The sequence below is a fragment of the Egretta garzetta genome, unplaced genomic scaffold (genome assembly GCF_000687185.1).
Source record: "Egretta garzetta isolate BGI_Z169 unplaced genomic scaffold, ASM68718v1 scaffold188, whole genome shotgun sequence".
NCBI classification, from domain to species: Eukaryota; Metazoa; Chordata; class Aves; order Pelecaniformes; family Ardeidae; genus Egretta; species Egretta garzetta.
The window spans coordinates 5,723,362-5,750,472 of record NW_009260622.1 but is presented as its reverse complement, the minus strand read 5'-3'; the positions used below and the strand labels follow the sequence as shown (position 1 = coordinate 5,750,472).

Genomic DNA, 27,111 nt, shown 5'->3' with positions numbered 1-27,111 from the left:
AAAAGCATGGTCAGCTGCGGTGCACACCCTTGTTTTACCCCTTGTTTCACCCCCCTGGGCAGGGCTGCACCCCAGCTCCCCCCCACCCAGCACCAGCCAGGGCTGCAGGGGGGCAAACCGCCAGACACCCGAGCCACCACGCACGTAATACTGACACTTTTATTGTCGTTTAAAGCTAGAGCGGCCTTGTAAACGTAGAGTTTCACTACTTGACCCATAGGCAGTGGCTATACAGGTAGGTCGATGCGGTGCTGCCAGGACAGAGATGGGTGCTGCCTTGGTCGCTTGAGTCCCCCCCTGCCTGAGCACTGGGAACAGGTACAGCAAAGGGTGGCTGCCAAGGGCCTCTGGCAGCGGCGCAGAAGCGGGATCGTTGGGAATGCAGGCAGAGCAGCGATGGCAGAGGGCTGGTTGGGTTTGTTGTTTTGGGGGGGGGGAAGAGTCTCTTTCCTTGCTATTATAGACAGTTTCGCCTCTCACCGCGGCGGCCAGCAGGCTCTACGCACCGATGTGCTTCGTTAAGGGCTTGATGGTGAAGGTTCGTGGGTCTTTGGGGTGGTTTGTGGTTTTTTTCCCCCCCGATTTTTTTTTTTTTTTTTTTTTTTTTTATTTCCTCTCCGCACCCCCTCCTACAGGGAAAAGCTGCCTGAAAGTAGGCCATAGCAGTGCCGTTTCCATAGAAACCAGTTCACAGCGTGCCGTGAGATTCACAAGCACTGGAGGTGCTTTCACCCGCCGAGATGGGCTACAGCCGGTTGTCCCCGTTGACCCGGGTCCTCCGCAGTACCCTGCAGGGGGGCACAGAGCCAGGGGACACAGCTGAGGATGCCCAAGCAATGCTCCGGTGCCCAAAGCCACCCCATGGGAGGAGAGCGGGAGCTCAGTGCGTCCCCACGCTGGGGGACAGTGCCAGCAGCTGCGGGGTGGCAGCTCCTTGTCCCACCCTACACCCACAGACCCCAAAGCAGCAACTCCCCCGAGGACTGGCACAACACCCTGAGATTTAGGGTTTCCACGCAGCAAACAAGGCTGCAGCTCTGCTCTGGGTTAGTGGGAAGCTGCATTCATCATCCTGCACCGAGCAGATGAAATGCTGGGGGGGATGGGGGGGGGGGGGTCCCGTGCTGGGAAGAGCTCAACGAGTGCTGGCATACCTTCGCTCCCGGCTCTCAAAGTGATCAGCGAGCTGCTCCTGCGACACACGGAAATCCTCAAAGGGCTGCTGGTACCGCGACTCAAAGGACCCCTCCCTGCCTCTGCTTGCCAGCAGCTGACTGGAAGCATCCCCTGCTCGTTCCCGTAGGCCTGAAGCACCGAAGAGGTTTATTTCACCATTCTCCTGCTTGGATTAGAGAAAAAAAAAAAAAAAACAACCTACGGTAAAGGGCTTGGGATTTTGAAGTGTATGTCTCCTAGCAAAGGCAGTCCTGCTGCAGTGCCCGCTGCCCTGCGAGCTGCTACGCAGGGGGCTTGGGGTTTGCAACGTGCAGCTGCTCTGTCTTTAACAAACATCGGTGGCTCCCTCCAACATAATTTTAAATGAACAAATAAAAGAAACATCTGTCTCTGAACAAGCTCTGCCCTCTATTTATGCCAATGCAGACGGCCCCAGGCCAGCTGGGCTCCGTGATACTGAGCTGTAACTTCCCCAGAGTGCAGACAGGGACTGGGAGAGCAAATCCGCCTCCTTCAGCTTTTGCTGAAGGGATTTCCAGGCAAGTCAAAGGCAGCCCAGGCGGGACCCTGCCTGAAAGGCCCCAGCTCGCCGCAGGAGGCCAGCCCGGCACTTCCCATCCCCCCAGCCCTCCACGCACCCCTCCAGCGCAGCGCTGAAGCCTTGGCCGTCCTGCACGCAGCCTCGCCGGGCAGTGCTGAGCTTTGCTGCACTGCCCCAGCAGCACAGAGCCCTGCAGCTGCGGGGGCGAGCAGAGCAGGATGCTCCCCTGTCCTTACCTTGCTAGGGAAAATGTCTATCTTGACGAGCAAGGAAGCCAGCTCCAGGTTCTCGCTGTAGTTGTTCTTCAGGGGTACAGCTCGGAAACCTACAGCAGAGACAGCCCCAGCCTTACTCGCTGGGTCAGTCCCCTGGCACACAGCTCAAGCGGGTCTTCTCCACCCCCCCAGCTCCCCTCAAGTGGTGGTTGGCCCCAGGGGATGTTGGCAAATGGCTTCTTCCTTCCTTTACCTGGCTGGGGATGTGACCCATCATGGGGACAGGAGGGACTGAGCCAGCCTGGGGGCTGACAGCATCCTCCCGCGGAACTCAGCAGCTCCCTGGCTACAGCAAACTGGTGAGGACGACCATGACACCCCCCCTCCCTCCTTGCTTCCCCCAGTGCTTTACCCGTCTTCAAGCCTTTCACCAGGAAGGTGGCCTGAGCCAGGAAGTTCTCATCGCTGAACATGTCCTCCTCATACACCACAAAGCGCAGGAAGGCAAAGTCAGGGTTGCTGACCTGAAAGTGGAACTGCTTCGGGGTCCAGAGGGGGTTCAGGCCGTTGTCCGCTGGTCAGAAAACACCGCTGTCAATGGGCAGCCCCCGCTGGGTGCCGAGCCCCCCCGCTGCCCCACCGCGGCTGATGCTGGGCTCACAGGCAGGATGGGAGCAGCCCCCACCCCAGGGCCAGGCGCTGCTGCAGAACCCCCAGGCAGGAGTGGTGGTGCCCCCCTCTCCCTTCCCTTTGCTAACCCACTCACCCACAATCTCTGTTTTCTGCTTGGCATTGTCGTACTCAGCACCAGACACCTCCACCTCCACGAAAGGACAAACGATTCCCCTTCCATTTTTGGGAAGGTGCCGGGCTCCCAGGACCTGGGCAGAGAGCAGGAGAGACTTGGTAAGAGACAGGAAAAAAGTTAAAAAAAAACCCCTTGCTTGCATACCAAGACATTTTCCTTCCAAAGAAATCACCCTGGCTCTGCTAATTGGAGAAGGAAGAGACACTGACAGCCAGCCCAGCCCAGCCTGCCTCTCGGAGAAAAACACTTCCCACCCCTGGAAGCTGCCATGGTGTTACTGATCACCGATTTGATGTGTAAGCCATAAGAGAAGGTGGCTGAACTGCCCCAGGTTCCTGCCAGGCCTGGGACCACAGCATCCCTCCTCCAGCCTGCCAAGCTGGAGCGGGGCTGCCAAGCCAAGCTGCCTTCCCATGCCTGGAGACCTGCGCTGGACACCCCCTTTGCCCAAACTTCTCGTCCCTCTTGTCTTGGCTTGAGGACGAAAAGGAGCTGCGCTCTGCTGCTGCTCTGCCTCCCGTCCGTAGCACAATCTGTGCTCAACTCAAATGACAACCTGCTTCCTTGCAGGAGAAAGAAATCCCAGCTCCCTCTTGCCAGTGGCCATATGTCACTCCAGCGTGCTGTCGGCACGCTGCTGTTGCAGGGGAAGGACGCGCTGCCAACGCTGGATCATGTGCTTTGAGTCATGCTGGGCTCGAGACGGCTTCTCCATCCGTGAAAGCTGGCTTTGGTGGGGACATCGGGCAGTTTTGCCAGAGGACAAAAGGCTGAGCCCATCTCTTAAAGGAGACGGTGATGGGCTACGGCACAGTGACCCGACACCTGGTGGTTGCAGCTGCATCCTTAGATGCAGGAAGAGTTTGGAAAATGGACAGTGCAGGGAAACAGTGCCAGGGATTTTTAAGGAGACAGTGGATGTGGGGTCAATGGTGCAGATGGGACATGATAGGGTGTCCTCACTGAGAAGGGCTGTGGCTCTCTGAGGTGGGATCACTCCGAAACAGAGGTGGCCTCAGAGGAGCTGCAGTTTGTGTTTGTTGTCAGAAACCTGCGAGAACCTGAAGGCAGGATCCCCGCTGCCTCCTCCCCAAGGTCTGCTTGAGCTGAAGGGCCTTGCAAAGGAGGCTGCTGACCCCCAGCTCAGCCCCAAGACCACTAGGGATGCCCTACAGACCAGTGAGACAGCTGCTGGTCCAAAACGAGAGCAGTTTGGCACAGCCATGGCTCTCCCATCCCTCCAGGAGCTTTGTCTGGCGAGCTGTCCTGTACCTCTGCAGAGCCCCTGCTGTGCAGCTCCGTGAGCTGACACAGGAACGGTCCAGTCCCGCCATTCAGGAAGAAAAAGATTCAACGTACATCCACAGTCCGTCCTCCAGTAGCACCTCCCCCAGCAGCCCCCCCCACACCTCTTATCATCACCAGCAACACAACACAGAAATGGGCTGAAAAGTCTGCTCCGACCTCCAGCACCTTCCCGGGGGGGGGCCATGAGCACATGGGAACATGGAGCCCACAGCAACTGAGGGATGAGGAGGGGACAGGGCACAGCGGGGGCCACCATGTGCTGGGGCAGCCCCGGCCAAGCTCTGGGGACAGGGATGCCACCTCCATGGCTCGTGGATGCCACCTGCTGGCACAGGGCCCCGGGCAGGGGGGTGTGGGGGGGCTGCACCCCACCATGCTCCTCTCCAGGCACCCAGGGAGGGCAGCGGCGCTTCCCTCCACAGCACCCATGGGTGCTCCCCCTTTGTCGAGGGCTCTCCACCCCCATGCTGCAGGAGAGCTCTGAGGGATTTGGTGAGGACCAGCTGCAGGCAGAGGCTGGGGACCCAGAAAACCATTCTATTACCTCAAGCTCGGTATAACCGCCTGGATCCGACCCCATCTTCCTCCCACACTGGGAGGTACTGACCTCGATGGAGATGGAGAGTGGCTCGATCCCCCGCAGCGTGCTCTTGTCGAAGGGGTCAAAGATGTCATCCCGCATGTTGGCTGGCTGCAAGACGTACCCACACTGGCCGCTGGACATGAACAAGGCCTGGTTCATCTGCATAGGCTTGTCTGGAGAGCACAGGCAGGAGATGGAGGGAGGAGACCCTATGGTACCCTTTCCACCAGCCAGGTCACCTGGATTATTGGCGCCTGCAGGAAGCCCCCTGCAAGGGGACCTGGCCCATCCCTTGGCACTGCCTCATGCACCATGGCCTCACTGCAGCCTGTGCACGTGCTGGGGCCGTGGGGTGAATTCTTCACACATGATCTGCCCAACTACCCGGTGCTCCATAGGTCACCTCCTTTTCCTCCCTTTCCTTTCAGCTTCCCTCGTGCTGGCTCTAGCGTTTGCCAAACTGCCCCGCGAGATGCTTGAGTTCACAAAAGGCATGAAAAAGCCAGCAGGAACAAGAGAGGCAGGTAGTTTTCTGGTGGGTTGGTGAGCTGAACGGGCTCACAGCGGGGTTTCGCAAGGGCCAGGGGAAGGGGAAGGCTGGGCTGCACGGCAGGAGCAGGACTGGAAGCTGAGGGAAGGTGAGCAGAGCAGCAAGCTTGACTCAGACCCTGCACCCAGCTGGTATCCCGTGGCTGGGGCTGTACCGTTGGTACCTCCCCTGCCTGCCACCAGGCACCTTGGGGAACTCCCTGCTTCATCTCCATTTCATCTTGTCCTTGTGCCACCACAACTTCCTGGCTCAGCCCAGCTCCTTGGGTCAACCCAGCCCTCTGGAGCACAATTCCCCTGCGGCGACCACACCGGGTCTTGCTCTCTGCAGAGCCCCCCCTAGACCCAGAGCCCCTCTTAGACCCCCCCATTTGCCAGGACCAGGTTAGCAGGGGTGCAGGCAGGTGGCTAGGAGGAGATGCAGGGCACCCTAGGAGCCGGCCCACCCTCCCTGCCTGCTGTCCTCACCTGGGGTCTGGAAGTTGAGCGCTACCAGCTGGCTGCCGCAGATCCACATCGGCAGGGGGTCGTAGTTGGAGGAGTCAAGGCGCTGGCCCTTGGGGTAGATGCGGGAAAGCTGCAGGCGGTTGTACTGCAGGAACTTCTTGCCTTTGATCTTGTTGACGTACTTTTCTGCCTTGGTCTCAGGGAAGGAGGACATATCTCGGTAACAGGCCCTCTCTGTGCCAATCTCTGGGAGGAAAAAGCACAGCGTAAGCCAGGAGCATATTCCCTTTCCAGACTCTTCAACCACCCCAGGTCCCTTCCTAACACCATCCTCTCCTCCCCTGGCTCAGCCACCATCAGGTTGGGTGTTTGCTGGGAGCCCAACCTCGATGGCTGAAACCATCGAAACCACTCTTGGTGATCAGCCATGATGCTCCCCAGCCCCACTCCCCCAGCAGCTGCTCTGGATGGTGACAGATTCCCAGCAACAGAGGGATGTGGAAGGGAACTTCCACCCTCTGGTGAAGGAGATTTCCAGAGCTCCAATGTAAACTGGCTCTGAGTTGCTTGGGATGCCTGTCCTCCACTGAGATCTAGCCAAAGCAGCACCTCGGGGCACACCGCGCGGTCTGTAACACCACGGTGACTGCCTGCAGCAGACACCAGACCAGCAGATGCTCACTCTCTTCATCGAAGGGCACAGGTCGGCAATAGACAACCAGCTCCGAAAGCTCCAGGGCAATCTTCTTCCTCCTCTCCATCATCTTCCCTTCAGAGAGCTGGCAAGAGAGGGAGAGAGAGGTGTCAGGGCCAGGGGGGAGCAGCTCACCAACTGCGGTCAATGGCAGCGCTGGCCTGGTGTGGCTGCTCCTGCCCACGCTGTGGGAACCACTAGCCGGTCTGCATGGGGGCCACCACAGAAGCACCCGTGGCCCTTGCCACCTCCCGCCTGGAGCAGGACTGGCACCAGTACCAACACAGGGCAGCTGTGGCCTTGCCAGCCTCCATGGATGGAGATGCCACAACTCCCGAGGCTGCAACACCCTCCCACTGGAGCAATCTTCTCAGATGTCCAGGCTGAACCTCTGAAGCCACAATGCGTGGCCAACACCCCTTGATATATTGTCAAAGATGACTCTGGCTTCATCATCTTTGTAGCTGCTCTGCCAGTTGCCGCAGGCTTCCATCTCCCCACCCTCCCCATCAGCCTCCACCCACTCCTTGGCTCCTGGGAAATCCAGGACTTGGCAAGGAGACGTCCCCCCTGCCAAGGGCTCTCCAGACTTACCCGCGCGTCAGCTGTCTGGGCTGCCTCCCGGATCTTCTTCACCCAGTCCAGCAAGTCCTCGTGCGTGTCGGCTGCCACGTCAAGGGACAAGCGCGATACCGAGGCCATGCTAATGGAGAAGACGAAGAGGCGGTTGTTCTTCCCCTCGGGGCGGATGGCTGTGTGGGGAGAGGGAGCAGAGAGCAAGGTCACAAGAAGATGCTGAGCCAAGTCCTTCACACCACAGAGGGGACAGCCATTAAGGGACTCTCAAGGCTGCCCCAGGACTCTTCAGCTAAGGGGAGAAGCTCCAGTTTCTGTTCATTGGAGGCAACAGATGGAGCCTAGGAAGCCATAGGTGAAGATGCAGAGTGTATTCTGAGGGGGCTGAGAAGCCTCATGGGGCTTTTGTAGTGCCTACTCCCTCCCATTCCTTCATCTTCCTCCCATTCCTGCATCTTCCTCGCTCTGTGCCCTGAAATGCCCAGGTGGTAACAGCCACCTGGAGCACAACATCCTCTGGGCTCTCAGGAACCGAGGGATGGCAGGGAGCTGCAGGCTGGTCCCAGCTCGGCCAGCGCCCAGGAGCCCCAGAGCCTGCGGCAGCCTGGCAGGGAGGCTGGACCACATGTGCATGAGGGAGTACAAATCCTCACAGAGAAGGAGCGGCCTACAAAATCAGCCTGAGCTCCCTTGTCCGTGGGGTGGCTGCCCCTGAGAGCAGGTTCAAGGCGTGCTGGAGTGGCTCCTTGGCTGTGCTCCGCTGGAGCCCCAAACCTGCAGGCACCCTCTGCTAGGAGCAGCAGCGGAGTGCGGCACCGCACGGCAAGCACACACCACAGACCAGTGGTCACTTGGGGCATGCACAGGGGTGCCTAGAGACGGAGAGTGAAGCCCTTCGGTCCAGAAGATCCCACGTGACAGGGCTGTAACACCCCCCAGTTGTCCATCCCTCCCTGGCACTCACCGATCTGGCAGGAGGGCACATCCAGGACACCTCCGAGCAGGTCTCCCAGGGGGCTGTTCTCATCCAGCTGCTGCTGGGAATGAAGCACAGGCAGGATGGTGCTGGGCACGGCCCTGGGGGGTATGGCCCCGGACAGCGTGGCCGAGCACAGGGGGCTGCACACACCCCCTCCTCCCCACCACCCCTCCTTGCTCTGCTTGGGCACAAGCTCACCTCCCGCTCCAGCTCCAGGCTACTGGGACCAGTGATTTCCTCTACGTAGTTGGAAGGGAACCACAGCTGCTTCTTGCCACCATAATCTCCCCTCCACCTGGAAGAGAGGGAAGGGGCAGCATCAGCACCCGCCATGGGATCCCAGAGCACCCTGACTGGGGGGCAAGGGGACAGGCAGCTCCTCCATCATCTGCTTTTAGGGTTCATGGGGCTGTGCAGCTTGTGGGCAACTCCCAAGCAGACCCACCCCTGGGGGACACACACCTTTGTATGGATGGTGACACCAAGGTTTGACTGTGTCCCCGAGGGAAAAAGGAGGCTCAGGACCAACTCACCAGCCTCCTTCTTGTTTCTCCACATTCTGGATGATGGCGTTTTTGGTGAAGGTGAGCTCGTCCTCCCGCTGTGCCTTGTAGTCAAACAGGGCTTTGACTGCGCACTGTAACGAGGAGGGGTCTCATGAGGCCGGGCAGCAGATGGACACATGGACAACGAGTCCACGGGATGAGAGATCACCTCCCACCGCAGACGTGTTTGTTGGGGGCCTGTGAGGAACGTCACATGCAGGCAGCATCCAACCCTGCTGCCAGAGGCTGGCAGACCCCAGTGACCCTTGAAGAACAAATCAAGGTCCCCGTGCCTGCCAAATCAGAGGTCACAAGTCTGGTATGGTCCCACACAGGTACTTTCCTTTGGGCCGGAGCCAATGATGGGTTTAGTTTGGAGAGTTCAGAACAAGAGGCAGCCCCACCTGGGAACCTGCAGGCTCAGCCTAGAGCATGTCTTCCTGCACGGTCTAGAAATGAGCGTGCAAAATAATACAGCTCTTGGGAGACAGAGACACCTGCTAAACTCTCTGGCCCTGCAGGTTGTTTCATGCCAAGCAGTGAGAGTGTACCTTGAAGGTGGGCATGGGGTTGGCTTCCACGTAGAACCCCGGATGGCGTCCCTCATAAAGGGCTCCGTAGTCTGGCTCCTGTGGAAGCAAAGGGCCAGCGGTTACAACAGTGGCTCTGCAGGAGAACAGGTCCTCTCCCTTGGGGGAGGCAGGGAGAACCCCCCAGGGAAGGCACAGTGCCAGAGATGGTGCTGCCCAGCCCACACTCCCTGCTGACCTGGATCAGAGGGGCAGCAATAAATCTCACTCAAGCCAGTAAGTGTTTCCGACAAGGCATGAAGCCCCAAGAGATATGGACTGTCAAGCAGAGATGGGTCACACAAGACCATGTCAAGGCACCAGCTCAAAACAGACCTGTCTATCATCCTTTGGCTTAGCCCTTCCAATGGCTGCCCACACTCACCGCTGTCCCTATCTTCTCCAGCGTCTCCTCGTTGATGGGGTACCTCAGCTTCATCTTGCGATACAGGGGGTGCTTTTCATAGTAGCTGATCAAGTCCACCAGGCTCTCGAACTCAGAGTTGCCGAGCAGCACAGTCTGGCCTTCCTGCTGCACTCGGCAGTGCTTGATCTTCCCTTCCGCCCTGGAAGGTGGAAAGACAGAGAGAAGCCGCTTGGTGCCTGGCAGGAGAGAGTCTCTGCCAAAATAAAGACATCCAAGCAAAAGGTGCCCCTGGGCTGGCTGCTGAGCCCAGCCAGCTCCCATCAGAAGATGGGAGGAAGAGCAGGGTCCTGAAGGCTCTCATGGGGCTGTAAGGCTTATCCAAGGCCATCCAGAAGAGAGAAGAGCTCCAGGAAGGCTCACGTCAGGCTCATGTCACCTTTCCTGCTCTTTCACTCCCTACAACATCCCAGCTCCACCTCCCGTGCCCACCACCCTTCTCCCAGGGACGCACCGGAAGGAGATGGCGTAGGAGCTGGGCTCGCTCCTCTTGCGCACCAAGAAGGCTCCATCGCGCGGCACCCTCATCAGCATGTGCTCGGCTTGGGCCCGGGTGAGGTTGGCGTGGTACCACCTTTCAGGAAAGACATGTCACTGTGCACGGGTCTCCACACATCAGGCTCATCCCACACCTCTGCCATGCCGTACTGTTTCCCCTCCAGCCCACAAAAGACTGCCTTGAATCCTTAAAAGGAGGACAGGGAGCAGAGATGATCATGTACGTAACGCTGCAACAGGGCTGTCTTCCCCTTTCTGTGGGACAGGCAGGAACAGAGCCATTTGGTGACATGAAGCAAGGGCATCCCAGCTGAGCCCTGTCTTTGCACTGAGCTTCCAAGACAGCCAGCTCCACCACCAACGAAGCTGGCCAGCATGGGTGCTGTAGCACAGAGAGCTCCATGGGGAGCAAGTGGGGACCAGAAAGCCCCAGCAAGGAAAGAAGGACTGCAGCAAGCCCTGGGAGGGCTTCCCATGGGGTCCCAGCTGCCCAGCGGACATGACCCACCCTCCCCAAACACACTCACTCTTTGCTCTCATGGGCATTGGTCTGCGGCACTGGCTCCGTCAGCCTCATCTCAAACTCGTTGCACCTCAGCGGCACCTCCTGGTAGTGGGTGATAAGGTCGTAGAGACTGTCGAACACCAGGTTGTCCGTCAGGAAGAACTTGGGGCTGCCGGCATCTTGCCGTGAGTGGATCCGGCAGTGCTGCACCTTCCCGTTGCGCCTGTGGAAGAGGGAGGGGTTAAACCAGGGTCATCTGTGGCAATTCTGCATCTGCCTCAGGCACAGCTCCAGCCTGGACACGGCATTCCCGCCCCACAGGAGGACCCATCCTGCAAGGGTCTCAAGGGACTTGGCCCTTCTGCACTGGGACAGTGAGTTGACGTGCTGCTGGGGCACAGAAAAAAGGGAGAAACCTGCTCATGGGCCACTGGGGAATGGGACCCCACCGCTGAGGATGGTGTCAAGATTAAGACTACCGCAGGAGCGACACCGAGCAGCGGGCTGGCGCCTGTGGCCCTCACCAGAAGGAGAGGGTGTAGTCTCCAACAAAGGTCTCGCTCTCCCTGACGAGGAAGGAGCCGTCGGGGGCCCCCGTCTCGATGCAGTACTCCGTCAGCAGCCGCTCCGCGATGTGCCGCCCGTCGCGCCCCGCTCCCAGTTTGCCATGAAACCACTTCTCCGTGGAGTGAAGCTCGGTGCTGTTGCTCACCTGGCAGGGGGAAAACCCACCATCTTGGGTTACCGAGGGCAGGCTCGTGGTGCGGAGCCTGCTCTGCTCAGGGGTCTTCCAACCAGGACCAGGGAGTTTCTGAAGCAGCTCCCACCCTTCCCACCACCGAATCTCCCCCTGCAGTCAGCTGGCGGTGGAGATGCTCAGCCCTTTGGGCAGTCAGGTCCCTTCTCTAGGGGAACAACACAGTGTCACGCAAGGGAGCCCTCACCTCCTTTTGCTCTTCCTCATCCTCGTTTCCTTGGTCACTGGTTGTCTCCCCAGAGTAATAGATCTTGCTGCTGGTCAGGACAAAGTAATGAGGGTTCCACTCCTGCAAGGAAACAAAACTCTGGGCAAAGAGACCCCCTGAGGAAGCACCAAGCTGGCCCACCACCCACCATGGGATCTTCCCTTCTTGATCAGCACAAGCAGTGAGGGGTGACCGGGTTTGTAAAAGACAGTCGCCGACAACACTGATTTCAGTGGAGTCACAGGAGCTTCCAAGACATCTCCCAGATCCAAAGCACGGGTTTATCAGTAGCAAAAAACCAGTATGTGATAGGTCTTACATACAAACTGGCTGCAGATCACACTGCAAACACCCCAGCATGTATTAAAAGCAGATGACCAAATGAAGAGCAAAAGAAAACATTCAGCATCGATTCAGCACAGGGGATATCAGAGGTGGGCATTTAATGGCGGACTGGGCAGGGTTAGGGTAACGGTTGGACTCGATGACCTTAAAGGTCTTTTCCAACCTAAACCATTCTATGAGGATATTGAAGATGGTTACGCAGCTTTACCATCGCACTTTCCTATTTTCCAAAAACCTGTTTCGTTTGCACGTGATTTTGCCTGGCAGATCCTCAGCAAAGCAAAGCGGCTGAAGAAGTGGACAGTGTATAAGTAAATGCGTGCAGTAAAATGAACACATGGCGTTTTACAAAGCAGAATGCTTGCTTAGGTGCATTAAGAGTGTAGGCGCTTGGTAGGAGGCAGGCAGGTCTAGAAATGCAGGCCATGGCTAGGACTTACTGCAGCAACAGCTAACAGGCTATGGGGATTACACAAGAGCAGCTGCAGAGCATCAGCCCAGAGCTCCCTCTAGCTCAGCCTTCTGCCTCTAACAAGGGCCAAGAGGAGATGCCTAGGGAAGAGCACAGGAGAGAGCCTGCATAAAAACTCCCCAGCCTCCGGAGACTCCTGAGGAACAGGAATAGACCAACGGCCTCTTAGATCACTTGCACCGCAGCCCTTCCTTCCGGCACCACACAGTGCCCTACAGAGTTACAACGTCATTTACAGAGCCCACAGAGCGGGGCCAGGGTGACAGTGGCAGAGAGAGACGTACGTGATTGATGGGGTCTTCCAGGTAGAGGATCCCGTTCTTGATGGAGTTGCTGATGTCATTCTCTGAATACATCACGGATGAGGGTAACTCCTCGTACGCACTGCCCTCCGCCAGCTTCTTGTGCTGTGGGACAAGAGAGTGGGTCAGGCACCTTGAGGGGAGCAGGCACCCGAAAACCAGCGTGGATTTCCTGGTGAACCCTAAAACTCCAGGTCTGCTGCAGTGGGTTCCTCCAGACTAAAAGGACCGAGGTAAGGCCCATGCCACAGAGATCACCATACGGCACTAAAGTCCCCCCCTTTCTTCCCACAGGTGATTCCTGCAGCAGAAATACCAACATCCCCCAAGCTCTCAAGAAAAGCAGCACCCAGCTGCTGAGCTCATTTCCCAGCAGCTCCTCTGAAGCAAGGCAGCTCTTTGTCTCCAATTGTTTTTAGCATCAGGTCTCCGCTTCCAAGCCTGCACTGCCAACCAACCCCTTCCAGAGGTAAGCAGCTGCCCTTGGTCCCACACCCTCACCCCATCCGCCCCCATTCTCTCCACTTAGGAGCCTTGCTGGGGAAGGGAGTTCACCTTGATGAGAATCTTCCTCTTGAGCTGGTTTGGAGAGGGAAGGCCGTCAGCAGAAATATCTACTGGTTTGGTCAAGAGCATGTCTCCAAAGACCTTCTTGAAATTCTGAGCCATGTTCCTCTGCTGAGCAATGCTGCAGTGGTCCTCAATGGACAGAATGACAGGGAAACTGGGAGAAGGAAAAGAGCCGTCAGAACCAGCACGGTGTCTGGATGGAACCAACACCTTCTGAGCTCCGTTTCAAAACCTGGCCTCCCTGCCCTCAGAGAGCAGTTTGCATCAACATCGATCTCTGCTGTCTGGAACATTCAGCACAACCACCCTACAGCAAGGGGTCCCCAACGCTGCTGGAAATGCACAGAGTGGAAAAGGACTGGAAAACTACTGGAGTATACCCAAGGTCTTCCCTTCCATAACTTTTTTCTGGGTGAAATCTCCCCTTGGTTGGGAGACACAACATGCTTGCTTTCCACCGAATCCCAGGCACGTGTCTTGTGTGGGGTCGCTGGATAAAGGTGGGCTTCATTTTGCTACAGCCTTGGCTGTACCTTCTCTTTGCCTTCCTGGCAGCTCTGCTAGCTGAAGGCCAGGTCCCTGCTGTACTCACTCGGAGGTGACAAAGGCATGCTCCTTGATAGTGACCAAGACATCAGAGAACTTGATCTTGGTGGTTAAGGTGTGTCCGTGGTAGATCACCGGCATGCCATCGGGACCATCCCAGCAATCCACTGAAAAGAGACCCAGAGGGAAAACTTAGCCCAGAGGCAAGACACGGACACGAGATGGACTGAACTAAGCGCTGCTGGGAACTGTGCTGGAGGGTAATAGAGGAGTGAGGTGAAAGCCCAAATCTTTCTGGGTCACTAAAAGCTTAGGCACATACCACCCAGCCCCACAAGAACAAAAGACCTCAGCCCTTTCAGCACATCAAGGTGACAATGCTGCCACCAGCATGCCAACCTTCAGACCTGCCTTCCATGCAAAGCCTTCCCTGGCCACCACAAGCTATCATGACGATGGAGACTGAAGTGCTGGCTGAGGGTACTCACGTTCAATACAGCGGCATCCCATGCGCAGGCAGCGGGCATACGCCTCCAGCGAGGACTCGCTCGAGAACTGATCCCCTGTCAGGTACCTTTCAAGTGAGAGAACACATCAGCAAAACAATGTGCTCGCCACGGGCATGGATGCCTGCCGGGACATTGCCTCTGCGATGCGAGAAACAGTGATGGCAACTTTCCCCCTGACCTGCCATCTTCCCCCGGGAGGGGTTCAGCTCTGCCCCTACCGCAAGGGGCTGCAAGCACTACTCTGAGGTCCAGCCTTGCCACTGGCTTGAGATAAGCCTCAAAGAGTGGTATCAGTGTTGGTGCCACCAAGAGCCCTCTGCACCCACCAGAAGCAGCCTGAGGGCAGAGTTAGACCAGCTCCTGTAGGCAGACAGGAGCTCAGTGCCTGCCCTCCAGGCCATCAGCTGGCTTAGGCTCTTGGTCCTAAATTTGGGCTAAGGTGCTGCCACCACATCCCATGAACGGGGAGCACAGATGGAGCCAGTCTGCAAAGAAAGCAGCTCCTGCGAGATTCTTCTAGCAGCAGAGAAGGGAAATGGCCAATTTCAGCCTGCCAGGTTTTTATCACGTCTGTCCTTAGGGCTGTGGAAGATGACGTTGCTAATGGTAAGAAATCGCCAGAGTCACAGCCCAGGGCCTAAAAGCAGAGTCTGTGCCAGTGTGTGATACCCTGACGCCCCCAGAGAAAAACACCCATGGTTAAATGATGCAGGGAGGACTGAGACACCAAGAGGAAGGTCTCTGATGTACTGACCCCGGGTTGGAAAAGTCGACTTGACCCATCACTGGGATCGGGCAGAATCAGGAGAATCCCACCCTGGCACAGGGCAGGAGGAGGAGGCTGGGAGCGGACACGGGGGGAGAGCCATGCCCTAGCCCTTACGTGTTGTGTGAGGAGGAGATCCAGTAATGGGAGAGGGGGTTGTTCATGTTCTCCAGACACACCGTGTCCAGCTGTGAGTTCCAAATGCTGTTCTCTTTGGAAAACAGGAAGGTGAGAAACTGCTCAGGAAGAAAGAGAAGCATGTTAATGATGCGAAGGAGCCGGGTGCTGTGGTTCAGCTTCACACACATTGTGTCAGCAGCTACCGCGTGGGTCGCTATCCTCACAGCTCAGCACAGCCTGACCAGAGGACACCCAGACAGCACACAAGCGACCTGACCCAGCAAGCTGGAGCTTAGGCATTGCCACCTATCCCCCAGGCTGTGCCACACACCTGTGTACAAATCCTTTGACCCAGCTGGAAACAACTTAATTGCTCTGCATTTTATTTTGCAGCTCCCACGGCAGGCAATGGCTCACTGAGGCCACGTGGGTCAAGGGACCTTTGCATGGGACTCGGTCCAGAGTGCCAGTGACAAGCTCATCTCCGGTTGTTTTTATTCTTTTGTTTTTAGCATTTCTTGCTTTGAAAATATCCTTAAATGACCCAAAGGGGCATTAAGCCAAATGCAGCCCCTTTCCTCCTCCAAATGAACTGCCTGATGAGCAATCCCAGCTGCACACATTCAGCACAAGAAGAGAGCCCAGAAGTCGGTCCCTTCGCCAACCAGCTCTTGTGCAACATGGTGACCCACCACATTCGCCTCCTACAGCAATGCCGCTCACAGGAGCTGTGACCCTGTAAGCACAGCCTCCCCGCAGTGAGGACACAGGCAGCAGAGCTGTCACAGCGCAGCGCGTCGCACGTTGCGCATCACATGGGGGATGTCACCCCCTACCCCACCCCACCTCATACACGCTAGCATTCGAGGTGTCTTACTTCGTCCAGGGAGAAATACGGCTCATCAATCTCCCTCAGAGGGTCCCTCAGGAAGTTGAACATGAATTCCTGTACCTGAAGGGCATCTGCAGCCCAGAGCTCCTGCAAGCCCCAAGAGAGACATAAAAAAGAAACCATTTCAGAAAGTATTATTCAAAACCACATGTAGCTTGCCCAATTAGAAGCTTTAACCATTAAGGAGGCAGTTTTTAATGCAAGATCATCTCTGCCAGGAATTCGACTGTCAGCACAAATGCCGGATAGCACGCAACTGCAGAAATCTGCCTTGTTTCTAAGTGGTCTTCATTTTCTCAATGCCATGCATTTTTCTCTCCGATAGCTCCTTTGCACACATCTGCCATCCCTCCTCCTTCGCAGCAGAAGCCAACTCAGCTTCCTTTTGCTTCTCTCTCTCCCTGGGTGTCTTTCATTAGGCCATCAAAGCAGCTGCGCCTCTTTGCCGGTTAACTCTCCCATTGCTGCAGACCACGGGCAGGGAGGCGGCGGTGGGAGACGGGGCGGACGGTGCAAAGCAGGAGGCCCCAGGCTCTCAGGCGAGGCACGGCAGTGCTTTTGCCAGCTGCTCCTGCCCTCTCGGAGAAAGAGACCAGCAACGAGATGGGAGCCCGGAGACCAGCAATGAGATGGGAGCCCGGCAAGAGCCAAAATAAAGAGTCTGCACAGCCTGCAAACGCGCTGCTTGAGCCTGCGTGCCTGTCCGAGCGTGCATGCTGTGCTTGCTGAATGACCTAAGATGGCTTTTAAATGGGAAGGTCAGCAATCGAATCCATCAGCTGCTCCTCAGGAGCTGCTCAGACCTCCCGAGCAGACAGAACGGACCATGATGCCTTGGCTGCTGCAAACCTGCAGTACCAGCCAGGGTCACAGGGACTGGGCAAATCCCCAGTGACCGGTTCCTCCCTCCTGGGCCTCCACTCCTCTTGGATCTTCCGCTCTTGGTCCCTTTTCTGACCAGAGTGCCTGGCTGAGGCCAGGTTTACCCTCACCAGTGCTTCCCCTGCATCACCTCCTGCTCCAGGAAGAATGCACTCAGGCTGTGGCTGTGCCAGGCAGAGCACCCCACAACCAAATTATCCCAGCTCCACGGCAAGGCTACTCTTGGAGTACCAGATCCCTAAGGATACTGGTGCCTACCCCCTCGTCCCTCCCCTGGGCCTGCATGGAGCTCACCCTCTGGTACTCCAGCAAGAACTTCTGCAACTCCAGCAGCGACACCCTGAAGTGCTCAGACCTTTCTCCACCCCTGGAAAGCAGAGAGAGAGAAGCCTTGGTCACTCACGCAGCACATCACAGCCACCACAGGCATCACGCAAGATGCCATCTGCGACCACCATGGCGTGTGCAAGATGAGCCCCGAGCAAGCAGCGCTGGAAGAGCAGAGTGGGACGAGCAGGAAGAGCCGAGGAGGGCATGACAGCAAACACACCGCAGCTGAGATTATACAGACCCATCTCAGAACCAGGGACTTGCTCCAGGAGCAGCCCAGGATTCACACTGCCAAGGGAACGACAACGTGAAACTCTGGTGAAGGGCAGCAAAAATCATCAGAGGGACTGACTTGTACCAAAAACAATAGAGGGTCTGGCTTGTACAAGAGTGAAAAGGACTAAATAGTGCAGGGCAGTCAAGGGGTGATTGTAAACAGGACAGAGCTACAGGTACCCAGAGGCCGTGGTCTCAGGGAGGCAGGGCAAGGAACGAAGGAGGGAATTGTTTGTAGCTGATTATCTCAAAAGACTTGTCCCCAAACGTACCGAGCCGCAATGGACAGCCAAGGCCAACACCAAAAAACTCAGGAATGGACTGGGCAGTGCTGGCTGCCCTGGGCATGGGCATGAACCAGACGGCCCGCTGAGGTCCCTGCCAACTCTCTTTTCTATGGTTGGAAGAAAAAAGAGAGGAAACCATGGGGAATTAGTGGACAAGTTAACGAGGCTTTCACTCTTTAGCTTCTGTGTCTAAATTCAAGCTCTTTTTGTCAGGGCTGAGATGTGCACAGGGCAGGGAAGGGCACAGTTGGGAACGGCAGCACAGGCACTGCCTGGAGTTCGCTGCGGTGCCGCCTGCACCAACCCCGGCACCGTGGCCAGCCAGCACCAGGCACGAGGATCACCTTCGGGAGATGGCTCAAGGCCTGGTTACTTCACATAAACCAACTGACCGTTCCAGAGGTGGATGGCCTGAGCTGGACCCCAGTGGGATGTCTGGGAGGAAGAGAGCCTTTACTGACCCAAGCTGAAGTGCCTACAGCAGAGATGCTTATTCAGAGTGCAAGAACGCAAGCAGCGCGGTGGCAAGCAAAAGGTGTGCAGCATTCCTCCTCCCCGACACGCTGCTGCAGGCAGCAAGGCACGTTACGGAGTAAAAGAAAACCGCCCTTTCCCCAGCAAAAACAGAGAATTATCCACCTTTCTAGGAACGGGACGTCCATCTGCAAAAGAAGCACAAGCATTAGGTTTGCACTCAATCCCACCAATATATGTGAAAGCACAAATTGATCAGGAAGGTAACGGGGCTGGCACACGAGCACTCTGCAGCTCTGCTGTCCCACAGCCATTGCTCACACACCCCACCGCTGTCCCCAGCAGCCCCTTGTTAACCAGCCTAAAGCAACAACTTCTTTACTCCCTGTCAGCCCTGGCCCAGAGGTAGGAAACAAGAGCCATTAGCTGAGGGCAGAGGGGTTAAACAGGCAATTAAGAGGGAATGCCCAGTAACAAATATGGTTTTTCCCTCCCCGGCCCTGGAGAATTCAGCTCTTACCATTTTCTGGGCGCTGAACATCAGGCTGCGGTAGAGCTGTGCAAACTGCCCATACGTGATATCCCCGTTCCTCTGCTCCACGTCCTGTGGCAAAATAAAAACCCAAAAAACCCCAGAGGTTTTACAGGGGCCACAGTAACTCTTCACAGCCTGAGGAGTGTCTCCTCTCACCAGGATTCCCAGGGGAAAAGGAGGAGGAAAATGCCAAAGCCTGGCCAGACTTTGCCTCCTACCCCTGCACATCTCTGCTGGGGCCAGCGGGACCCCGCAGTGCCCAGGACACAGGCACAGCCTGAACCGAGGCACGCGATTCCCCATGCTCACCCACAGAAAGGCATCACAGCACCAATAAAAGCGTTACTGCTTACTGGAACAGTTACAAAAGGATCATTTTGATTTTTTGTTTGCAGAGAGCATCTAAAGCATCTGGAAACTGTAAGACCCAAAGCGTATGCTCTCCTTTGGCCTCGAAGGTCAGTGCTGGTGGAAATGGCTGGTGACCCTTCATTCCTGGCTCTGCAGTGATGCTGGCAGAGCCGGCTGCCCCTCACTTGGTGGCAGTGGGTTGCAGGACCCAAGAGGCAGGAGCAGGGAGGCAGGACCAGCTGCCCCCACTGCCTGCCCTCCTGCACCCCACCCCACCAGGGCAAAGCCCCAGATGAGAGCCACGAGTGATGCGGGGAGCGGGGGAGGCAGGGTGGGGCAAAGCGAGGGTGCTGGCCACAAACGGGCCAGGGTGCGGCACCCAGTGGGAGCTGGCATCTCTTCAGTCGCCACCGTGGGTGGAGGCCCTCCCGGGAAAGGCTGGGAGCCTCTGCAATATGCAAACGTGCCGTGGGAGTTTAGCCACCACCAGGTTTTGCTCACAGGCGGGCAACAGGCTGCAGAGGGTCCCCAGCACGGCTGAGGAGAGTGGAGGGGTCACGCACTCACCGTGAGTCTCTCCCGCAGGAACCTCATGTTGGGGACCCGGTAGTTGACCTGGGACAGCATGTTCTTCAGGTCCTTGGCGGAGATCCTGGCTCATCAGGGGAGAGAGGAGAAACACGTTCAGCAGCTCTGGGATGGAGGGGTCTCACCCTGGGACTGGGACACCACATCCACCGAGTGGCCGTGCCCAAAGGGGCATCAAGCTGTGACACACCAGGATGGATGCATGGCCCCAGAAGAACGCCAGGGCTGGGACCAAAGGCAGAACAGAACGAACTCTGCATCTACGCTGCACATGGGGAGCAGAGAGAGGTGCTTGCATCCCGATGGGAACTGCAAACACTGCTGCAAGCTCCCAGCACCGCAGGGCGAGTCTCAGCACTCTCATCCCACTCAAGCTGATGCTGCAACAGGCTCACACTGGCAACAGCTTTACGGAAACAACTGGGGAGAAGCATTTTGCAAGTATCTGTGCCCCACCATGGATGCTGGGTGACCAAATCCCTTCCAAAACCCACTCCCTGGCCTGCGGAAGGAGCTGGAAGAGGGCAGGCTTTGCCAGTGGTTTAGACCCTGCTAATTTTATCCTAAAGACAGGAAAAAAGCCATTCTCAGTGCCTGGCCACAGGCACAGTGCTGCCACGTGGTGCCCAGCTGCGCTCCCCCAGCAATTCCCGCACACCCCGGTTCCCGGACTGGGGAGGGCTCCGGTGCCAGCCCCGCACAGGATCCTGCACCCAGGTGGGCAGAGACGGGCGGCAAGGAGCCCAGGGCCGCTCCTGCCTGCTCCGGCGTTGTTCCCCCATGGAGCAATGGCCCTGCAGCGAGGGCAGACATGGATGTCTCCCATCTGCAGGATTTAAGAAGCCGAGAAGTCCGTGTACAATCATTTTCTGGCAGCTCCTGCCTTAACAGCAAGTCCTCTGAGCCTGCCCCCAGCCATCGCAGATGCTGCTTTTGCCCCCCACTGAGCGAGTGGGAGCCCAGGACCCTACAGGATGCTCCCCTGTCCCACAAAGCATGGGGCTGCTCTGACCCTGAGAATGCTCATGGCTTTGGGGCACAAATATAAATATGACTGGGAAGATGTCCTGCGCAGGGGTCACGCTGTCGTCTGCAGCGATGTGGAGGGGCAGCATGAACCCCATCTCTCCTATGCTCTCCCCTGGAAACGGGGCGATCTCAAACCACACAGGGAGGAGGGATGGAGGGAGCCCCAAGGAGAGGGAGAAACCGGCTGGTGTCAGGCGCTGCAGAGCCGAGGGCTTCTGCAGCCGGCGGGACACAGAGAGCCCTTGTTTCTGGGCTCCGAGCTGCGGGGAGCCGGACGCACGCACGGCCAGAGGAGGACCTGGCCCAGCTCCCGTGCCGTGCCCAAGGCCAGCACCCGGCCGGCTGAGGACCGTGCAGGCAGCATCCTGCTGCTCACTGGCAGGACAGGAGAAAAAAAAGCTGGCAAATGGCACCAGCCTCCCCTTCCCTCCCAGCTACAAAGCCAGCAACATGCTCTCAGCACAAGCAGCAGCTTTGGTATCTCCCCCCTGCACCTCCACTGGCAGGAGAGGTTACACCGGGGGTTCAGGGTGAGCGTTTTGGGAGGGGAGTCTGTCCTTTCCCTTCTCCAGCACACCCAGCCATGCAAGGGGTGCTGTGCAACCCCCAGGGCAGGGGGTCCCAGCTACGGGGACATGGGAAATGGGGTGATGTGGGGGGGAGCGAGCCAGGAGCACAGTGGTGGCTCGTGAGAGATGCCCTCGTGTGTCAAGGACCACAGCATGCAGCAGCTCTGGTGGGACCCCCGATGGGATACCCAGGGTCCCCAGGGCCACCCAGCAGCAATCCCCCCTTGGTGAGAGGCTGAGACTGCAAAAAAGCTCTTGGAAAAAGAGCAGGAAGGGCTGCAGCAGCAGCAGGACCAGCAGTGGGCATTGGGCTGGAGACCCCCTGGAGCCAGCGCCCAGCTCTGGGGATGCTGGGCTGTTTCGCAGGGAGGCGTTGGCCCCGCTCATCAATGACCGCACCAGGAGAGGGCAAGAGCAAACCCTGTAAAAGCTGTGACCAGCATTTCCCTCTGCTTTGGTCAGAGGATGGAGTATGGAAGGATTTTATTTACCATGTGTTATTAATAATGTTCAAGTATTGGAGACCTTGGATAAACAGCTTGGTAGTATTTTGAGACTAGAAAGTAAAAACCAAATAAATAAACCGATTTCTTCTATGGAAGTTTTTTAAGTTTTCATGACAAACAGGCCAACGGACAGATCCAGCCCTCTCACAGGGGATGAAAACATTTTCCCCCGCTGGCCTCCAGTGCTGTATCTCTGCTCCCGGCCACAGGCAGCTCTCCTAGCCAGAGGTGAAGCAGTCTCCTCCATAGCAGTTAGGAAAAAAAACCCAGCATCCTGTTATCCTCCTCTTTCCACCTAACCTCCCTTGGAAAAACAAATACCCAAAGGCCCAGCAGCCAGTGAAAACAGCCAACATCTGCCGGCGTGCTGGAAGGTATGTGCAGGCACCCAGCCGGGAGAAGGCGGACAGGAAAGGGCTCCGGCACAGGAGGCTGGGGCGCAGGGCGAGCGCAGGGTACACGAACACTGGGAATGGTTTCTTCAGCTGCCAAAAACCTGCCCGTTCTGGAAAGGACCAAGAATGGTTTGCAAAAGAAGTGTTTTTGTTAAAAACACAACTCACTGTTCCCTTTTCAAACCCACTTGCAGGCTGAGAAGCAAACACAAAGAGCCCAGCAACACCAAAGTTAACGCTGCCTCATAAAGGCAAAGATTTCATCCAAGAGATGTATATGCCCCATAACGGCTGCCTCTATTTTGCAGAAAGCACACAGATGCTTGCAAAATGGGGAGACCCAAAATCTTTCCGCATTCCCCCTCTATTGCTGTTTTGCTCCTTTCACTGCCTGGGCTGGAGCAGCAGCTCTCCGAATTAAGCAATTTGCATTGAAACCTCTCCCCTTGGTTGACATGCAAGGAATATACTGTATTTTGCTGTCTTGATTCTAAATCATAGAATCATTTAGGTTGGAAAAGACCTTTAAGACCATCGAGTCCAACCGTTAGCCTAACCCTGCCAAATCCACCACTAAATGTTAATAGAAAGATGATCTAAGACAAACGACAAGAGAGATGCAGCAGGCTGGCTGTAGGCTCTGCCGACCGTGCCTCAGGCAGACAATCTATACACGCAACCTTTTGTCCCGTCGGGATGCCATTTAATCGGTTTTACTGTATAACCAGATGAGGAAAAGGACCATTTTTTTCCATTTCTCCTGCATTCATGCTCCAAACCTCCCAGGCAGCTGCCCCTGCACCTGCCTCAGCACTCTCCACTGCCGAATTAGGAAATATTACGCCCAGTCACCACTGAAAACCAGTATACTGCATATAAAACCCAAGCCTGGATTTGAAAGGTGTGTGGCGTATGCAGAGCAGCTGCAACAGATTAAAGGCACCTCTCCTTCCCTTTCTGCCTCGGCAAGGGTTTATCCCTCCTCCACAAAATCCCCACATGCCCAACGGTGCTCTTGCCACGCCACGATATAAATCATTGCAAAGGCAAAAACATCCAGTGCAGTGGGATTTCCCCAATGAAACACACTCCCGCTCTGTTCCGAGATGTAGGCAGGTTGAATTTAACCCTCAGCTACCCGACAGCGGGGCCGTCTGCCTGTCCTGGCTGTCACAGCACGCTGCAGCTGGGAGGGGGGGACACAGCAGTGGGGACCAAAGTGGGATGAGAGGCCCCGCTCGCTTCTCCTGATGAGTACAGAGCAGAGATTTTTCACCTGCTGATCCACAGGACCGACCTGTCTGACTGTGGTCACCCACAGCTCCCCAGCGGCGTGCCCCTGGCACAGACAGCTGGGTTTGTGGGGCGAGTTTCTTGGCAGGAGCTTGCTGCAAGGATGAGGACACCAGAGCTCAGGGTGAAGCATGGAAATCAGTAGCAGCACGAGATCAATGGTGTTGGCAGGGACCAAGGGGAGGATGCTCTGGAACCCAGAGGTCTGCGTGGAGCTCTGCAGTGAGCCCAAAAAGGGGGCAGAGGGGACCCGGGTGCTCCACCGCAGCTGGGGGGGCACAAGCGATGTCTCCAGCACTGCCCTCTCCTGAGCAGGACTGGAGGAGTCCCCCAACCCCAGGGGAGCACAGCAACATGGAAATCAGCACTGCGAGGTTAATGAGCTCAGTTAACATCATGGGGAAAAGCGTGTCCCCGGGATGAAAGGAGGCAAATAACAGCACCTCGGGAAGAGGAGACCGGCAGCCGGCGTGCAGAGGGGAAAGCAGGCAACGGCAGCAGCAAGCAGAACATGGTGAAACTCGCCTCCTCGACAGGGAAATGTCCCTTCCCTTATGTCCTCATGACAGGTCATGACCCAAATCCCTTCCTGTATCTTCTCCTGACAGGTTCAAGGGTGACATTTCACCTGCTGAGGCATCGCTAAGCTTCCACCCAAGAACCCCACAAGCAGTGGCCCTGCTGCAGCCCATCGGCCTGGAAGCCAAGCAGTGGCCTCAGGGACCTCAGAGGAGGAGAATAAAACAAACAGGGTGGAGAGCAACAAACACAACCCAGTTCAGCCCAGTTCAGCCCTGATGGGGCGGCCAGAGCTGCCTGTTGGCTCTTTGGTGTCTGCTTCCTCAGGTGACACCGGCTGGGGGTGAAGGTGTTTCACAGCTACGGGCTCTCAAGGTATTACAGGGTCTAAATAGCTGGGTCAGGGAAACGAGACAATTTTTTATTGCTTTTTTAATTCAGTGAAAATCTGCCAGTATTGGGACTTGGATTAAGGTTCCTTGGAAATGAAAATCAAAAACCTAAAGAACCCAACAAAAAATCCAAAGCAAAGCCTGGGGTTTCAAGTCAAAGGCAAACCCTTCTGGCTCAAACCCTTCTGTGAACGTCCACGCCTGCGCTAGCGAGAGTTTTCTCTCTTCTTACCTGTCTTCCCGGTTGCGATCCAGCGAGTAGAACTGCTTCCGGAGCCACCTGGACGGAAAGGCACAAACACGCACACTTAGCCCCAGCTCTTCAGCACCAAGCCCGTTTGGTTCGCTGCTGCCTCTGGAAGATGCTCATCCCACACCGCCCGCTCCCACAGCCCTCCTCCCCACCACAGAACTTGGCTCTGCTCCCCTTCCAGAGGCAGCCTACCCTATTTCCATGCAGGTAACCTGTCCCTCTTTAAAATCGTCTCTGCCCGAAAGTGAGTCCACAGAGAAGACACACAAAAATAAAAAAAACCCCAAAGGTATTCTCTTCTACGTGCCTCTGCACTGAACTGCTACAGACAACACAGGCTGCGCACACACGAAACCATCTGTCTCGGGGCAAAGCCCTTCTCCTTGCACCCACGTGAGATTGAACTCTGGCCACAGACGATGCAGCACAGCAGGTCAACGGGATGAAGGCTCTTGAGAGCAGAGGCAGGGGTGCCAGGACAGCGCGGCTGTCCTCAGAGAGGGAATGAGCTGTTGTCACTGTGCTCACCTTTTTCTGTCCAAAAAGGACAGAAAAGGGGGGGAAAAAAAAAAAAAAGAAAAGAAAAAAGTGCAGGACAAGTTCCTCACCTTTCAATCTGCAGGGGAGTGGCAGCCCTGAGAGTGTCTGCCCCCAGCCAGTTCAGCCCCTTGATCCACATATTGACCTCGTCCTCGGAAGTGGCTGTGGAAAACGCACAGGAGAAATGGGAGGAAGGAACATAGAAGCTGATCCCCAACCCAAACCTCTCAGGACTATCCCCAGCGTCTTATATCCCCTACTCCTTCCTTCGTCCCCTTTCTGGTAACAGCTCCCTCCCATGCAGATGCTCTGGCAGGCTCCTCTCCCTGCCGAGCTCCTGCTCCCCTCCCGTGGGATGTACGTGGCTGGCTGGATGTCATGCTCCCTCCTCCCTTTGGTTCCCAAGAGCTGGGGGGTTCTCTCTGTCCCCAAGCAGCAATGCTCTGGTGGGCCTGGGTGACAGACCAGGACCCACCCAGGAACGTGTGCCAGCTCCTCCACAGCCACCCTGCCAGCAGCTCCGTCCTTTTGGAGGGCAGAAGCGCTGCCCCTGCGTCCCGCAGCACTAGCCAGAAGGCAGATTGGCCATGGGTATCGAGGAGTTTGCACCGCTGCCTCCGTCAGCGCTCGCCTGCATGGGCTTAAGCAAGACACAAGACTGCGTACTGGTAGCAGAAAAAGGTATCACCCGTCTGCTGAACTGCAGCCAGCGACTGCAAGCCTGTCCCCCGTCTGAGCAGGAGCATAAACCTCTCCTCTTCCAGTAGGGGAACGTAAGGCTGGGTGCCCCAAGCCCAGCTTGAGCCAGCAGGCGAGGCGCTGAGGAAAGCGGAGACCAGCTCCCCGGCGGTACCCAGGCTTCCTGAGCGGCCGCTTGCCACTGGTGACGTTTGCTCGCTCCGGGCTGCGAAGCGGAAGTGAGCGAGATTTTACCGCTCCGCACGCGGGGCCGGTTACCACAACGCAGCTGAGGCACGCCAGCATGCCAAGCTGAGATACAGCACTTGATTTCAAGCCACACACTTCAACTAGGGGCGTCAGTTCACCCAACTTTTGGTTTAGCGGGTGAATTTAACTGACTTCACTGGGGGTTGAATGTGTACCCTTCAGAGGGAACCGGTTTCACCTTCTTCCAAGGGCACCTCCTCGGTGTGGTGAAGAGGGCATCTGCCCAGGGATGTGTTCCAGCTCACTCATGGAAGGATGCCTTGGAAGTTTGGGTCCTGTGGTGACGAGGTGCCTGCCCAACCCTGCCCTGGCACAGCCCCGGGGCCATGAGTGCTTTACCTTGCAAGCTGAGGGTCTTCAGCCGGAATTCGGTGCCATAGAGGACAACGAAGCAGTGAGACTGGTCCGGTCGGAAACATGGATCCTCCTGGTACCGGTCAAAATCACGTGAGTTTTTTCCTGGACGAATCTCTTTGATTTCACGAATATCCACTGAGAGAAAGGGAAAACAAAAGGGGAGTTCAGTGAATAGCTTGAAATTCCCATGAAGATAGAGGAGATGGAAGGACATGGATAAAGCTGGTTTAGTCATCTGAAGAGCCCGATAACCACCCGTTACGTGATGGCAGACCCAGGCACGCCTACAGCACTGGGTACCAGGCTCCAAACAGCAAACTCTGCTGGAAAGCAAGGATGGGACGGCTGCCCTGGCGCAGGCTGAGAGCTGCCAGGAGCCTGAGGACAGTGGGCAGGTGCTGGGGACGGTGACTTGTACAGGACTCATTGCATTCAGGCAAAAATGACCATCATGGCAGCCTCCCAGTCCTCTCCTGCCACCACTGATGAGGCACCCAGAGCTCGAGCACAGCATGGCCAGTCTGGTCCTCAGCACAGCCACAGGTGCCCAGGTCCTCCTGGAGAAGTTGTCCACACTTCTCACTATTGACGAGCCCTTCAACAGCGCCCGCTCGCTCCTCAACCTTTCAAAGCAGCACAGAGATCTTACCGCCTACCTTGCACATCTCTTGCCGCACGCACAT

The 27,111-nt window shown here is 56.7% G+C and overlaps 1 protein-coding gene across 1 annotated transcript; it reads right to left on the bottom strand.

Moving 5' to 3' along the window:
• Positions 1 to 699: 699 nt before the first annotated feature.
• On the bottom strand, positions 700 to 27,111 carry PLCG1 (phospholipase C gamma 1). Its single transcript, XM_009645420.2, has 32 exons — positions 27,078 to 27,111; positions 26,411 to 26,563; positions 25,192 to 25,285; positions 24,563 to 24,610; positions 19,607 to 19,691; positions 18,674 to 18,757; positions 18,319 to 18,341; positions 17,081 to 17,153; positions 15,890 to 15,991; positions 15,010 to 15,128; positions 14,106 to 14,191; positions 13,664 to 13,784; positions 13,057 to 13,225; positions 12,484 to 12,606; positions 11,362 to 11,463; positions 10,942 to 11,129; positions 10,440 to 10,640; positions 9,869 to 9,988; positions 9,376 to 9,556; positions 8,973 to 9,050; positions 8,410 to 8,513; positions 8,075 to 8,171; positions 7,862 to 7,931; positions 6,916 to 7,073; positions 6,310 to 6,406; positions 5,649 to 5,873; positions 4,656 to 4,804; positions 2,699 to 2,813; positions 2,345 to 2,506; positions 1,954 to 2,042; positions 1,155 to 1,339; positions 700 to 788 (listed from the first exon to the last, which is right to left on the bottom strand). The coding sequence occupies exons 1-32, from the start codon at positions 27,109 to 27,111 to the stop codon at positions 746 to 748; spliced, it is 3,678 nt and encodes a 1,225-aa protein (XP_009643715.1). The 3' UTR covers positions 700 to 745.